At 37.7% G+C, this 16,592-nt stretch overlaps 1 protein-coding gene across 3 annotated transcripts in view; it reads right to left on the reverse strand.

Annotated features, from left to right (window-relative positions):
• Positions 1 to 16,592, reverse strand: part of LOC117569038 (GTP-binding protein RAD) — a 43,236-nt gene that overhangs the window by 2,762 nt on the left and 23,882 nt on the right. For all 3 annotated transcript variants that reach the window (XM_052003731.1, XM_034250036.2, XM_034250037.2), the window contains 4 exons: positions 11,320 to 11,473; positions 9,484 to 9,600; positions 4,416 to 4,733; positions 4,272 to 4,360 (listed from right to left, as the gene is read on the reverse strand). In XM_052003731.1, the coding sequence (XP_051859691.1) occupies positions 4,272 to 4,360; positions 4,416 to 4,733; positions 9,484 to 9,562 (486 nt within the window). In that variant the 5' untranslated portion in view covers positions 9,563 to 9,600; positions 11,320 to 11,473. The remainder of the gene's footprint in view (positions 1 to 4,271; positions 4,361 to 4,415; positions 4,734 to 9,483; positions 9,601 to 11,319; positions 11,474 to 16,592) is intronic.

Raw genomic sequence — 16,592 nt, forward strand, 5'->3', positions numbered from 1 at the left:
TCAAATGTTGCACTTCAACTGCAATTGCCATAAAGTGCACCTCAATGGCGTGTCCTGTTGCAATACGATGTACAAAAAAAAAAACAACATTCGTACTCTCCGCAGTTGTTTACGTTTTTCCATTTTCTGTATTTATGCTCGTTGAAATTAAAATTATGGCCACTTTGGCCCACAACGACCAAACAAAGTTGCACAGAGAGTTTCGTGTTCTCTGAGTATCTGCATTTGCATCTGCATTTCAGGATCTGCATCCTGTATTCTGTATTCTGCATCCGTTGCAAGGCAATATGACAAAAGTTTGGCATTGCCCCTGCTGAGTGTCTATTACTCGTAAATGTTGCCAGCAGCCAGGATGGAGTAGCTGCCTCTTCTTTTTTATAGGTGCCCAAATTAACTATCCTTCTGCATTTTTTATAAGCTCCATAAGCAGAGCGAGCAAGACTTCCAAGTGGCCCCAACTCAAGTGGCAGCTACTTCAACTACTGGCTGGCTGGCTGGCAAAGGTTTTTTGCTCTAGATTTCAGGACAGCAGCATATTCCAAGTTTCGGTTTCGTTAAGAAATTGCAAAAGGGGTTTTGGGATTCGAATTGGAATTGGAGAGCACGCAAAACTTTACTTTTAGTAAATGGAAATTGATGGAATGAATACTGATAAGGTATTAAAATATAAAGTGTTTACTTTTATCTCAATCACTTTCTTCTTTATTTTCTTTGTGTTCGTATTAAACCATTCTTGAATGTGGAATCACATTTCAAGATAGTTGCAGATATTTTTAGCAATTTAATTTATGGGATATTAAATTAATTTTAAATTCGTTAACTGTCTATATTTGGTATTATATTGAAATCTCTTTTGAAATCTAATTTACATTTAAATCCATACTATACTAATTTACATATAGTTTTGACAATTTCATTTATACTCAATTAATGTAACACTTAATTTGTTAACTACCTATATTAAGCATACGATATCTTTCATAATAGATTTAAGTCTGCACTCTAGTTATTCCTAAATATTTTTGGCAATTTGATTTATAGTCTCAAACCTAATTCTAAATTTGTCGCCTGTCTATATTGTACGTTATACTAATACATAACTAATTGTGCCATTATATTCTTAATATATATTTAATAGTATCATAGCTAAACCCTTTCTGACAGAAAATTAATGTATATTTTGCTGTAAAGTTGCCAAATTAAATAAAGATGCTCATTTAATGATGACAAACAAAAGCATTATTTCAGAGCAATGTAAGTAATAATAAATTACAAAAACTACATTTGAAAGCATTATATAATATAGTTTTAAAAGTGTAGAAAACACACTATTAATCACTATACCTTCGTCCTCTAACAATCGTTCTTTAATCGATGACTTATCGCTAAAAATTAAAGCTGGCAAATGTTTCGGGTCATGCATGTCGTCATGCCTAATTCTGGCAACCATTTTAAATCATACAGAGTTTAACAACGTTGCATATTTAACGCCCTGAACGCCCTAGGGCATGCGTTGCAAGTGGGCGTGGCGGAAGTGACGCGGCATTTTGGCAGCTTTTGGCTAACATTTTTTGTTACTTTTGTGGCTTGAAAGCAGCCATAAAGCAACGCCAGGCACATCCGGCATTTTGGCAGCAATTTACGATTGCAGAATGCACACACATGTGTGTGTGTGAGTGTGTGTGTTTATATGTATGTGTGTGTGTGGCAAGGTGTTTATGATTGACGGGCATGCTTGTGTGCATTTGCCATAAGTTGCGCCAACAATTTTTGCTGCTGCTGCTGCTGCTTCTGTTTATTATTTGTTCTTTTAACTTTCAACTTTTGCATGAACGCGACGCTTTAATACGCTTTGCTTTCTTTGTCCAAAGCGGATAAATTGTTGCCATTTCCTTTTGTTTGTCAACGCAGATGCCCCAATACCCCTTCTTTCTTCAATCCCCTCTGCCTCTTGTCTCTACTTTTGCTCGTTGTCTGCGTTGGCCCACAATCGTCGCCTTAATCATCGCCATTATTGCTTGCGCCAACGTCGCATCGTGTCGCGTCGTTCCGCTAACCCGCTCCTACATCCTCCCCCTTTCCCTCCTCCTCCATCCAACAAAAAATATATACGCCTCAGGATCCATATTCTCATTCCCCTTACCCCAGCATAACCCAATCACATTGCCCGCTGGGCTTCTTGCTGGTCATTTGGCATTTGGCCAGCAATTTGGCATTTCGATTGCATGTTTATCGCCGTTCTGCTTGTTTGTTGTTGTTGTTGTTGTTCTTGGTGTTGTTCTTCTGGTTGCTCTTGTTGTTGTTGTGCTCATTGTAGCTATTGCAAAAATTGCTCAGCATTTGTTATTCTGACTATTTCCCATTTGCCGCAGCAGCAGCAACAGCAGCTCCTCTTGATGTGTTGCTTCTGTGTATGTTTGTGTGTTTTCCAACTCGAATCAGTCACATCAGTTCAACATTATCGGTTGCGCCATCGGCAAAAGTTGACTCTCCTCTTTGGTCACTTGACTTGAAGGTTAAATTCTGCTTAACTCTCTTTCATTTTGGCTATTTCTCTCCAACGCTCTTTTAGTTATCTTTATCCAATTTATCTCTTAAAACGAACCAAATCTTGTGACATATTGCATGCTAGATATTTACACCTTTTCAAATGTAAAGCATCAGGCTATTGCTTTTCTCTGTGTCTCTTTAAGTTCTTTTAAATCAGAATTAGCCCTATTTATTAGTTCATTCATTTTGGATTTAAGAATTTCCCAATTCAAAGCAATAATAATTTTTTTTCCCCTTTCTACTTTCCTTTTCCTATTTTCAGTAAAAGAAATCATAAACTCAAACAATTTTAAATATAAGTAAAAGTTATTTTAATAGCTCCGGATTGGTGCTATGTTTAGAGTTAAGCTTGATATTAGGAATTTTTACTATTTTAAGATAAGATATAGAAATTCGTTTACTTTTTGGTTTCCGTACGAATTTGTTCATTTCATTTCAAAAAATTATTCCAAAATCATTCTTAGCTCTTATTAAAGTCTTTATTAGAGCTATATGATTCATCTTTGGCATATGTAATTTCATTTACCCATATGATATTTGCTGACGATCATTGATACGATTTACAAATTTTCAAAGACTTTATATTCATAACTCTTATTATCAATACCTATCATCACTTGTTTGTAGCTTCATTTTCTACAAAATTTTCTCTTATTTTGTCTCTTTATTTATTGAAGATTGATTTTGATATTATTATTATTAATTTTTACCATATCAGCCTCTTATTTATCTCTTAATTTTCCAAAAAGTGTCTCTCATTTTGTCGTTATATTATATTTCACTGTATTTTGATTTAACAAATATTATTATAAATGCTCTTTCTCTTGTCTGTCATCTCATTTTCATTTTCTTAATAACTCTTTTACTTTTTCTCTTTTTACCTCAGTACCCCTGAAGAGCTTCTTCCACATCACTTGACTTGGCTACAATCCCTCGGTTGATCTGCTCTCATTTTCCATTTCGTTTTATGCTCTTCAGCAGCTCGAAAACTCAAGCCTGAGCTGCTATAAAGCCAGCTTATAGCCCATTGGGCATGCCCTTTAAGTCGTATACGAAATGGAAAACACCCTCGTAATTAAGGGTACTTGTGAATGCAGGCCATGTGGCAAGTTGGCACAAGGTGTGTGCTGCATGCCGCAGAGTGAAATTTGTGGCTGCTATTTGCTGCACTTTGGGTTTACAGCACAACTTGCAGGCTTTATTTAGTTTCTTTTTTTTTTGCGCTGCACTTAATTTTCGTAAACTATTTTAGAATTTGATTTGATGTGGAAGAAAACATTGTGTGGTTTAATTGGTGGCAGAAAGTTTTGTGCTGTGGCATGTTGTAGTACTTGGCTGCCACTTTTGGGCTGGCAGCCGCAGTCATCGTCGTCAGTTTGCATTTGTAATTAATTCATGTTGGCACGAGACAAAATGTCAAATGGCTTTTTGGGGCCATGTTCAAACTGTTTGTTGGCCAGCTGCAAATCTCATCTCAGCTGTGGCAAAACCGATTTGTCTTACTCCAGCTACGTGAAGAGAATGCGACGAGGGGGCGTTTTTGGGTGGCCCCCAATGTTAATAGTGAAATATTTAACAACAATTACGACAAAGCAAACACACGCACAAACACGCGAGTCGTATACGTAATATGGCAACAAGCTAATGCCGTGTATGAGAGTGTCTAAGTGTGTTTGCACTAAGATAAATGGATCAAATGGGGCTTTGTCTTTGGGGCTTACCTTGCTCTCTGTGTTGCCCGTGAGAAACTTCAGCTCCGATTCGATGCCATTCAAAATAATTGAGATATTCTGTTCAGCCTCATCGCATTCTGCGGGCAAAAGGGATTAGTCAAGACAACAGCAAACAGAAGACAACGAACTCACCTGGTCCATCGTAGGCATTAATGCAATCGGATGTGCGAAACTGCGAGACAAGCGCCTGCTTGCCCACACCCGCTGAGCCGAGCATTTCCACGCGATAGAACTCCACCGGCTGATGGTTGTCCTGGCCAGGAGCCTCGCTGAAGCCATTAGTGCTGCTGCCGCCGCCATTGTAGGCGCTGCCTAGTCCGAGACTGCTGCCACCGCCGCCGCCGCCATTAAGACCGGCCATCGCATTACGTGTGTGCATGGGACTAACGGGCGCCAGGCTGTTGCTGCGTGAGCGACGTCTTCGGAAGGAGTCACCGCGATTGATGATGCCTAGGAGAGGGAAGAAGAACAAAGAGTTCAAGTGTTGCAAGAGTGAAAGAGAAAGAACTACAGAGCTGAAGTGTTGCAAGAGTGAAGAAGAAAGAACTACGCATTAAATCGTTGCCTGAAGTAAGCTTTTAAAATATGCTAAACGCATCGCTGACTAGACGTACTACGTGTGTGTGTGGCTGTTGCATTTTATTAGTATGTTGCACACGTGGCGTATGCGCAACCATGTGAAGCATTCGCCTGCATATGTTGCTCATACGCCACGTTGCGTCTGCTGAAACTATCGGTTCCTGTAGTTTCCTGCTGCTGCAGGCAACAGCACATGTTTCTTTCCTTAATTCTCTGCCGGCAGCTGCCATTTTGCGATTGAGTTGAGGGCTTACAAATTTAAACATTCATTAGACAAAAGCGCTTTTCACTTTTATCCCCAAAAGAGCAAATTAAATCGTAATAAATCTAGATTTTCATTATGCTTGCATGAGCTGCTTAATGTCGACTTTGCACTCAGTTATTTGAGTGCACTCAAGCGAGCAGTCACAAGTGCACAAGGTGTCTGCTTGTCTAGGTGAACAGCCTTTCATTGTCACATTTTTTGTTGTTGTTGTTATTGTTGTTCAGCTCATCAATGGGTTAAACAAATTTCAGGTTGCGGTTGTGTTGCTTGCTTTATGAGATTATTTTGTGTACATTTAAATGTCATAAATAGATTTATTGCCAGCTTTATTGCATGTTGGCTGACGCCTTGTGTTATTTCTGAATTTATCGTTGATTTCTTTCGAGACGCGTTCTTTGTTTCCTTCCCTCTCTCCGCTTTGCCTGCCTGCTGCATGGTCATTAATTGTGCAAATTGAATTAATTGCCAAAATGTCTATAAACATTTACATTTGCGCCAATAGTTTTCCGATTTGTACTTTTACAAAGGAGACGCACAGGGGCGTCAGGGGTCAGGGGTATGATGGAAAAACCATAAAAACGCTTGGCAAATACACATATTGTGTGTATGTTCTATATGGAAATAAATCAACAATTGCGATTTTGCAATAATTTCATTTGAACATTTTCCTAGGTGAAAACGAACTGCAATAAAATTTCAAACAATTGTTTTTCCCTTCCCTCTTCCTCTTCATCTTCCTCGCCTTCTTTTGTTTTGTTACAATAAATATTTGTACAAATGCTAAATGTTTAATTTTAGAGTGTATGAGGCATCAAATGGTCCTAGTTTATGACCAGTTTATGTGCAGAACCTGGCTAAATGAACTCAGCAATGTAATCAAATTTGTACAATTCCACATAACAAATAGCACAGCAGATGCTGAAGGAGAACGAGAATTCGCTGAAAATAATATTAGTCAAGTATTTATTTTTGGGTTGCTTTTATGATTGTCAAAGGAGAGAAAGTCAGGCAAGGAATTGTATAGAAATTTTGATAAAATGTATACAATGTGTTATAATTAGTAGTAGAGTAGATGAATTCATCTAAGTAATCATAATGAAGACTTTAATTTATTTAATTTCGTTATTTCGGAATGTTTTACAATTTAGCCTTTTTTCTTTTATTTCCCAACGTTTAGCGTCGATCAAGCACTTTAAATTCGATTTTAAAACCTCTTTTCTTTCTTATTGATGTTTTCAAGGTGAATTTATCTAATGTAATCATAGTGCAGATGCTTATTAGCTTAATTTGATTTAGTCTTTACGCTTCTATTTCCCAACGTTCGTCTAAGTTTGAAATTGATTCTCTAACCTCTTATCTTTCTAATCTATATTTTCAAGATGATTAATTTTTTGATTTATTTAATTTCGTTATTTCTGTAAGTTTTATAATTAAGTCTTTACGATTTTATTTCCCAACTTTCGTCTAAAGTCGATCGATCGATTGATCGATTCTTAATTAATTTTCTAACCTCATCTGTTTCTTATTTATATTTCCTTTTCTTAAGTGTTAACTAACGCTTAACGTTTAAGTATTGTGTAGTGTTTAAATGTTAACTCAAGCAATTCTGCAATAGATATATTTCGCTGTTAATTGTTCTTCTGCTTTTAATAATTATTTTCATTTAAAGTATTTCTAGCGCTTCATTATAACTTGTCTGCATTTAAATTTCTTTGCTTTGCATAAATTCCTTTCTTTACGATGTTTATATTAAATAATTGGGAGAGTATAAAATCTTCGATCTGGATCCATTTCTACAATTATTAATTGCAATTTCTTTGTGTTATTAATAGCATTTCGAAATCTCAATCAATGCTAAAATGTTTAATCTATTGTTTGCCTCATTTTTCATTTCCACTTTGATGTGTCTTTGAATTGTTTTTTCAGCCATTTTCGCAACGAGTTTTTTGTGCATTGCTTCGGTTTTTTCTGTAGATTTTTTTAATAATGAATAACTGCTTAAGCAAATAAATATCAATTTTTATGCGTTGATTGATTTAAAGCTCGACAAGTGTTGCACGAGATTTTGCACATGTTTTTCTGATGGGAATCTAAAAGGCAAGAAAAAAAGCATTGCTCGCTTTCAAGGTTGCGTGCATAAAAAAGATTTCAATTACGCGAATGTATTTCGATCTTCTGTTTATTTTCTGTATTTTTGGCATTTTCTTATTGTATAAATAAATCAATTGGCAGCTAAGAAGCCATTTGAGTTGAGTCAGTCACAATCATCTAACGCATATGTGTGGCAATTTGGCTGTGTAAACACACACACACACACACACCCACGCACACACACACGCACAGACAGACATCGAGGCATGAAGCAACGCACTCGCAATGCGATTGGGACGTGCGTGGACTTTATTCAATTATAATTCAATTTACACAGCAAGCGTCATCATAACCAGCTTGCAGCATGCCACACACTCGACTGTCAGTTCAATTACACACACTCATACACACGCACTTTGACGCACACACATTGTGGCCGCTTTTGGTCAATTCTTTTTCGAATGAAAATCTCACTCCTGGCGCTTCATTGCCTGACGCTGATGACTGACACTCGCCAGCGTTCCAATTAATCACGGCAGCGCCTCCTTTTTCTCCCAGCACTTGAAGTGTGCTTTAAACTCGCTTTATTTACTTTGTATACCCGTTACTTATAGGGTAGAAGGGTATCATAATATTGTGCCCACAAGAAATTTGCAATAGGAGGTGTCTACAATCTTATAAATTATATGTATATATTCCTAACATAATATAATAATATAGCCATGTCTGTCTGTCTGTCCGTCCGTTTGAATACCTAGATCTCAGAGACTGTAAGAGATAGAGATATAGTTTTTGGGTATATAGAATACCAATTACAGTATTTACGATCAGATAAACAGTGTAGAAGTTATTTAAAAATACTTTTGTATGGAAAAAGCGCCTACTTACTATGGGTCTTAGTTGCTATAGCTGACAATCTGGTATATTTTTGTACTCTATTGTACATTTTGAATGTAGCACTATATGAATATACCAATTATAGTATATTTTAGTATTTTGTAGATTTTCAGCATAATGCCGCACTTTTTTGCTTTTATTCAAAGTGGTTAGCGGGTATCTCACAGTCGATAACACTCGGCTGTAGCTTTCTTACTTGTTTTAGCATTCTTTTTTTTTTGGTTTAAATTCAAACGGCGAACATAATTGATGGACTACATCGACAGCGTATTAAGCTTAATGAAATTTGTGCACACATGACGCAGCATCGAGTAAACCACAAGGATGCCACACTGAGCTAAATAAGTATACGCACACATGTGTGACTGTGTGTCGCACATTTTCTTGCATTCGAAAGCAATTTAGTTGAGTAAACGCAGGAACTTCATTGAATTTTAATATGCAATGCGTTTCATTTGCCAGTTTGAAACATGTCGTTCCCCCAGTTGACTACTGACTACAATTTGCACAGTGCCTTCGCAATGTATGCAGACATGTGTAAGAATGTGAATTTGTGTTCTGCTGGCAACTCGAATACCCTTAGGAATGGACTCAAAGACAATCTTGCTGACGTACGAAACTGAAACTCTTGATTATGATGCTCAGTTGGCGTGCAGAAAGCGCACAATTGAGTTAAGAGTAGGTTAAAGAGCGAACGAAGAACGCAGAGAAGATAAGTGATGATACTTGTCAGACAGTGTGTGTTTTTTGGTGGGTTTGACCTGCGACTTGGCAAAGTCATGATACTCTCGCACAGTTTGCTCTTCAGTCTAGCCAAGTGTGTGCGTGTTTCTCCCATAAGAACTCCCCTCTCCCTCTTCCTTCTCTTGTTCTTACTCTGCGGTTGAGCTTAAACACGTAGTTAAGGACCACATGCATTTATGCATGCAAACAGACACCGAATCTTGAATGTTCCGACGTACCACGTTGCGTATGTGTAACAATAACGTGACACAAATATAGACGAGAGAGCGAAAGGACCAAGGAACTACTTCGACTACGACTACTACGATTACAATTTATGGACCCTGGCCTAAGTGGCATTAAATGCCATAAGGAACAACCTTTTAAGATTTCAATGAAACAATCATTTGCCATCTCCTGTGGGCCAATGGCATGTGTATGTGTGAGTGTGTGTGTGTGAGGGCCTTTTGGCATTGTTAAACCTAATCCCTGGCATTCAGCTAGCAGCCGACGGGTTCAGCTTTTGTTGATTTTCAATTTCGAAATTAATAAATGCGAACAAAGCCCCAGTCGCTGTCTTTTGTACGTCTCACTATTACTGTCTCTTTCGCGAGTTACATGTGTGTGTGTGTGTCTATCTCTTACCTCCTTTGGATGCACTGAATGTGCGTAGGCGATCCACATCCTCGTCGTCGTCGTTCACCCTCAGGTGATGCATGTTCATTGTGGGCACGTCCAGAAAAGCGTTCGATTTTCTATGTCCTGTCCAAATGAAATATCAAAATAATATTAATTCAATTGCAATACAATTGATTACGTTGCATTTCTCTCAGCCAATTTAGAACTCTGCAATTGTTGTATGAATTGGTTGAAAAAGGAAATTAATAACTAAAGAGTTGCCTCCAGATGAATTGAGAAGAGCTTCTGTAACTTTCTAAGTAGCTATATATTTAACTTAAGTGAAGTGCAATTGGAAATTTAATTTCAATCTTAGCATTCTTATCTTTCGTTGAATCATTTTCCATGTTCTGTCTAAATGAAATATGAAAATAAATTAATTCACTTCCAATATAATTGATTTCGTTGCATTCTTCTCAGCCAATTTAGGGTTATGCAATTGGTGTATAAAATGATTGAGAAAGGAAATTAATTACTAAAGAGTTTCAGCGTGAGTGAATTGAGTTTCGAAATAACTTGAACTCTTTAAGTAATTTATTTTTTCTTTCGTTGGCTTTTACGTTGATTTTTTTAAACGCAAATTTAAGTAGATTAAACTTGAGTGAAGTGCAATTGAGAATTTAATTTCAATCTTAAATTAATTCAATTGGAATGTAATTAACTTCGTTGCATTCTCTGAAGAGTTTTCGCCAATTGAATTGTGCTTTGGGACATATTTAACTCTTTATGTAGTTTGCTTTTACATATATTATTTTAATGAAAGTTAAAATATATTAAACTTTGATAAAATGCAAATGAAAATTTAAATCAAGTCTTTACTTTTTCCCTTTAAAGTATCTTAACAAAGAACAAAGCCAACACCTAGAATTTGTCCTTTGGGAATACTAGACAAAAATTCATTAAAATTCACTGAGTGTATTATTCTATCCTTTGTGTTCACTTTGTTTGCATATTTTTCCAAATAAGTGAGAACAATGGGACACATGTGGAACATGGAAAATTGCAGTTGAAATCTCTTTACATAATTTTCAGAATTCAATTCTTACACAAATTAAAACGTGATTAAATTCACACGAAAATATTTATTCAATAATTGCATTGTCAAATTATTTACTTTAAATTAAAAGCTGTTTTTTATAATCTTGATAAGAGTGATGTTATAATTAATTTTAAATATTTGTATTACTTTTTTCAAGACTCTTTACTATTAAGTTTTGTTTTAAATTTTGGAATACTGGAATATAATGAGAGAGGCTAAACAATATGAATTTAAGAACTGTGATTTTTGTTATTGATTTTGGATCATAAAATGTATGTTCTATTCTAGGAAAATTGTGATGCATAATTTACACAACTTTCATCACTTTCTAGAGCACTCTTTATTTATAATCTAGATTAGCATTAAAATTGTGTGAATTTATCGTAATTCTGTGGAACAATTCCGTAAATTTAGCAGTGAAAATCCAAAATAAAAATATATTTGCAACATATGCTGATATTCGCATATGTTGCGATGTGAAATATTTTATGAGCCGTTATAAATAGACTGTCATAACTGGGAAAAGTGTCTGACTGCCGCCAGCTCCCGCTGGTCACAGAGAGATGGCGTGATGACGATGATGATGGTGGAATGGGGAGACAACATTAATGTGGTCAATTGGCTGGGCAAGCAAGTTCTTAGTTGACGCGGTGGTCGTAATTTGGCTAAGAGCTTGAGCTTCAGTTTATGCGCTGCATAAAATGACGGACGGCACTTGGCTAATTTGTTGGCGGCACACTTTTTGATTGGCCATTAAAACTTACCGTGCGGCTGCGGTCGACGCTGCGACAGTTTGCGACGCTGCGGAGGCGTCTCCGTTTCGCTTAGTCGCGGCTCGCTGGTGCAATACGAGCGTGTCTCCTGCAGCGTGTGTTGTTGCTGTTGCTGCTGCTGCTGGGCCTGAGTGCGACGACGGACCTGCAAGAGTCGAGAAGAAAGAGAGAGAGAGAGACTTGGGGTTAAATGTCTGTGTAAACAACAAGTGGAAGCCTAAGGGCAAGTGGCCCATGTGGCGTATACATAATCTTGCCCCATTGACAGTTACATCATCAATCAGACAATCAGACAGCGTCGGAGACAACTTGGCAATAGTAGTCGCAGTCTGAGTCTTGATTCTTGAGTCTATCAGGGCATTGATTTATGCATTGGCGCAGCAAGAAATTAAATTGCAAAATGTCGAACACAAATCAAATTGCATTTGTTTGCTCTTTCTCTCTCTCGGTGTGTGGCTTGAGTTTAGTTCAGTTTACTGGAAAAATGTCAAGGCTTAATCGAGCTACACTCACTCATTCATTCATTCAACAAACAAATGTTGAATAGGGGAGAGAAATGGAGGGAATCTAAAGCTTGGCTGCCACTCAAATGGCAATCAGCGTTGCGTTTGTTTGTTGCACGTCCTTTGGCTAACTAAATCGCCACTCTGTCTCTAGCCATATCCTTTCGACACGGATGCGTGTGCGTTGACAACGCAACGAAAACCCATTTAAGCACCTGTCCCACACCTGTCCCATGTGCTGTGTGCTGTCTGCTTTGCTCTTTTCCCCTGTCTCTCCCGTCTATCATCTCCTTTTTCCTTTTTTACCTGTCCGAACAGTTTGTGCGTCTTCTGCATTCAGTTTGGTGCTGCAAAACTTTATGCGACATGTGAATGTGACACTGAGTTTCAATGTGAATGTGACTGCAATAGCTTCAACTTTGTTAGCAGCTTCCGACTGCTTTCCCCCCGCCCCGCACCACTCGATAATGGCCCTCGCTCTGGCTTTTGTGGCTTATACACGAGGTTCGCTCAGTCTTTTAGCCGGAAGCGTTCTTTACGTGCCGGCATCAGCTGTCAAGTGTCGGCGGATTTGGGCCACAGCCACACAGTGCAGGCGACCAGCCATTAGCCAAGTCCTCTCCCCTTTTCCCCTTCCTTCTCGCCACTGTCTGTGTTTATTTAGTGGCCAATGCCTTGCGCCTTTTTATGGCGCACCACAATTCAAGGCTGTAGGCCGAAACTCTAGGCCAGAGTTGAGTTCGCGTGACCAGTAATTGCTCCGCTTGTTTCCCTCCGTCTCTGTGTCTCTCTGTTTTACTTGCTGGCTTAATCAAATATTGTTGCATACATACTCGTACATATTTATAACTACATACAGCACGAAGTATGTACATAAGTTCTTTCATTTTTAGTTGTCATTGCCGGATGCAGCATGTCTTCAGTTAGCTGGACTTTTTGGGGGCTGCCAGCAAAATTAATTACATCCGGCTTTTGTGCTTTTGATCCTCTCTCTGTCTCTCAACTTGACTCGACTATTCCCTGACTGTCGTTCGACCTTGTCTTCAATTTGTGTCTGCTTAATTCCCAATTAGTCCGTGGGGCATTCGCTTTCATTGTGCGTCAAGCTGTTAATTTATTACCATTTCGGCTTTCCTTATGCTCAATTGGTAAGAACTAAATCCTGACCAACATAACTCATCTGACTTATGTTCTATATATTAATTGGATTCATCAACTTTAGAATGTGGCTAAAATACTTTACTGTCATATCCTATTATTAAAGTATATATGGATAGCTCGAAACAGCTTTGTGTCACAGCTTGTAATGAGATTATTTTGAGCTTTGTGTGATTGTTTACTTTTCACAAAAAAAGTATAAAGATAGAAAGAGCTTTATGACATCTTTTTTATGTATGTTTTTTAAACCGTAAATATTAAATAACGCTTTTCTAAAATATCCGAAATTTTCGTTCTTAATAAAATTATAGCATTAATATAATTTTTTATACGCGCAACTCATAGAAAAGTATTATAAATTATACTATAGGAAGTGTATGTAACGAGCAGAAGGAGTCATCTCCGAACCCGATATATTCGATTCGATATATGTGTTTCCGAGCACCTAAATCTCAGAGACTATAACAGATAGCTATATAATTTTTATACCCGCTACCCATAGGGTAGAAGGGTATTATAACTTTGTGCCGGCAGGAAATGTATGTAACATGTAGAAGGAGGCATCTCCGACCCTATAAAGTATATATATTCTTGATCAGCGTCAACAGCCGAGACGATTTAGCCATGTCCGTCTGTCCGTCTGTGTGTCTGTCCGTCTGTCCGTATGAACACCTAGATCTCAGAGACTATAAGAGATAGAGCTATAATTTTTTTTCGACAGCATTTGTTATGTTTGCACGCAGATCAAGTTTGTTTCAAATTTTTGCCACGCCCACTTCCGCCCCCGCGAATCAAAAAAATCGAATAACAAGCGTAATTTTAAAGCTAGAGTTACGAATTTTGGTATATACAATAATAACTATAGTAGTTATGATTCCTGAAAATTTGGTTACGATCAGATAAAAATTGTGGAAGTTATTAAAGAAATACTTTTGTATGGGCAAAAGCGCCTACTTACTAGGGCTCTTAGTTGCTTTGGCTGACAATCTAGTACATTGTGCCGTCTATGGTATATTTTGAATGGTGTACTATATCGATATACCAAATATACCATTTGGTATATTTTTAGTATTTTTGCAGTATATTCGGTATATTTTAAAAATGATACCGCAATATTTTGCTTTTATTTAAATTGGGTAGCGGGTATCTCACAGTCGAGCACACTCGACTTGTTTTATACATACAATAATAACAATAGTATTTATGGATCCTAAAAATTCGATTGAGATCAAACAAAAATTTTAGATAATATGGTATTTATTTATTTATTTAAAAGTAATACCGCACTGTTTTACTTTTGGATAGCGGGTTTCTCACAGTTGAGCACACTCGACTGTACCTTTCCTAGTTGTTATAACAGCAAATATGACCGATAAGAGAAGCTCAACCATAGTATCAGCTTGAAGATAAGCAAGTTATATTAATTCTAGTTAATTGATGCGACTCTTATGTGTCATAAAAAATACAGTCAATGAAATTGTCTATTTTTGGCTATTAAATATGAGAATTTATCCACACTTTCAGTTAGCCGCATTTAATGAATAATCATAAATTAGAGAGCAACGCACTTCCGTTATAAATCTGATGATTCAACTCATAAAGTTTGCTTATCAAATGATAGAATACTTTATTATTATCGACGACAATATCAATTTCCCCACAGAAACTCGTAAAGTTCTTTTTAGCATTCCGTTCCGTTCTTTATCCATGCTAGTTGTCTTTAGAAGAGTATGCAAATGAGTGGTAGTAAAAAACCCAAAAGGAATTCATTATTGTTGTTGGGAAAATGAGCTTTCCACTTGTTAAGCAGCGCCGTTTGCATTGTGAATTTGTAGTCGTGATCATGCTGATTGCCAAAGCGTGAATGCGTCGTGTTTTAACTTGAAATTACACCTACTACACTCTCATTGCATCTCTCTCTCTCTCTGTCTCTCGTCTGTCTTCGTTGCTTTTCTTGTCATTTCTTTTGTCTAGCCTGATGTCTCATTAAACTTTGCTGCGTGCAGCTGCAAAAGTGCGGCGAACTTATTATAAAATCGACAGACTTCGCAAGTTCTTTTCAGCTTTTTCTTCTCCTCGTGTTTTTTTTTTTTTTTGCACAAGCAAAGAAAACTCATTTCATTCCATTTGCTACTGGGTCTTCCCATTGCCAGCTGCGTAATGATGCTGATGGCCACGCCCCGGCAACGCCCTAATGTGACATATGTGTAAAGTATGTTGATGTCGAGCTGCTGAAACTTTTCTCCCCTAAAACTCGTAAATTTTTTGCAGTTAGTAGCGCATCGTTGCCATTTTATTTATTATTTTTTTGCTCCTTGATATTTGCGCTTGGCAACGGTTGCACATTGGCTTCACTTGATGCCGCATTTTGTGTGCTAATAACGCCACCCAAGGAGCAGGACAAACAAGGACAGCACAAAGTGCTGTGTCTTTGCATACTTCAATCTCGTGACAGACAAACACGAAACAAAGAATAACGTTGACGTTACGCATACGCAGCGTGGTACACGGCACACGGCGCAGCACAGAGCACAGCACGACACGGCCTTTGACACATATGACACGTGCTTGGATCCTTTGTGCGCAATGGAATAGCATCAGAAATTGAATTTGGCCAGAGCATAATTCAATTCACACTCTCAAATTCAGCCGGGCATAGGCGACAGACACTCAATCAAAATTGGGGCAGACGCATTTTCTTAAACGTAAACGTAAAAGCAAACGCAATCGCAGCGCTGGCAACATGCAAAACAGATCTTAAATGACGCGTGGCATGTGGCACGTTTTAGATTGTTGTTGTATCGCTCTTTTATTATGACGTGAAATTCAATGCTTCTGGCTGGCAACTGTCAAAACTGTTGTCCTGCTTTTCTGTTGGCCAACTTCCTTTCCTCCTCCCTCCCTTGTCTCTGTCGCTCACCTTCCTGCCGCTTGACAATCAACACCACCAACTGTTGTTGTTGTTGCCTCGGCTCGTGGAGGGGAAATCGATAAACATGCTGAAATGAGATGATAGCCAAGCTGAAAAAGCAGCCAGTTTTGCACCCAGTTTGTACAACTCGTCGCTTACATATTTTATGCACACTTGGTGAGAAAGGTCTAGCGAATTGGCGTAATCTTTTGACAACTCTGAAGTGAGCGCGCTTCTTTTTTTCTTTTTCGTTTTTTTGTAAAGCCGCTTGGGATGAGCTCTCTTTAAGTTGGCTTTCAATATTCACCAACTGAAAAGGGATCTATTGTGTTGACGCCTTCTTTATTAAAGCAGCTATATTAAAGGAGCTTTGGCTGCGGCTTCAGCACTTTAGCTTCTCAAATGAAGCAGCGCAAGTAATATAGAGTATAAGGTCTCTTGTTTTAGAAGTCATTATTTTTAATATTTATTGCGATAATTACTGTATGAAGCAAACAAGAAGGCTTGAGTTGAGCGTGCTCGACTGTGGAATATTCACTCTCCATTTTTGTGAAAATATTTGAAAATATACCAAAGGTTATTTTTAGTATATTAATGTACGATTACATTATAAATATACTTTACAGTATATATCAAAGTACTTAAAAAAATACTTACAACTAAAATATACCGAAAGATATTTATAGTATATT

The sequence above is a fragment of the Drosophila albomicans genome, chromosome 3 (genome assembly GCF_009650485.2).
Source record: "Drosophila albomicans strain 15112-1751.03 chromosome 3, ASM965048v2, whole genome shotgun sequence".
NCBI classification, from domain to species: Eukaryota; Metazoa; Arthropoda; class Insecta; order Diptera; family Drosophilidae; genus Drosophila; species Drosophila albomicans.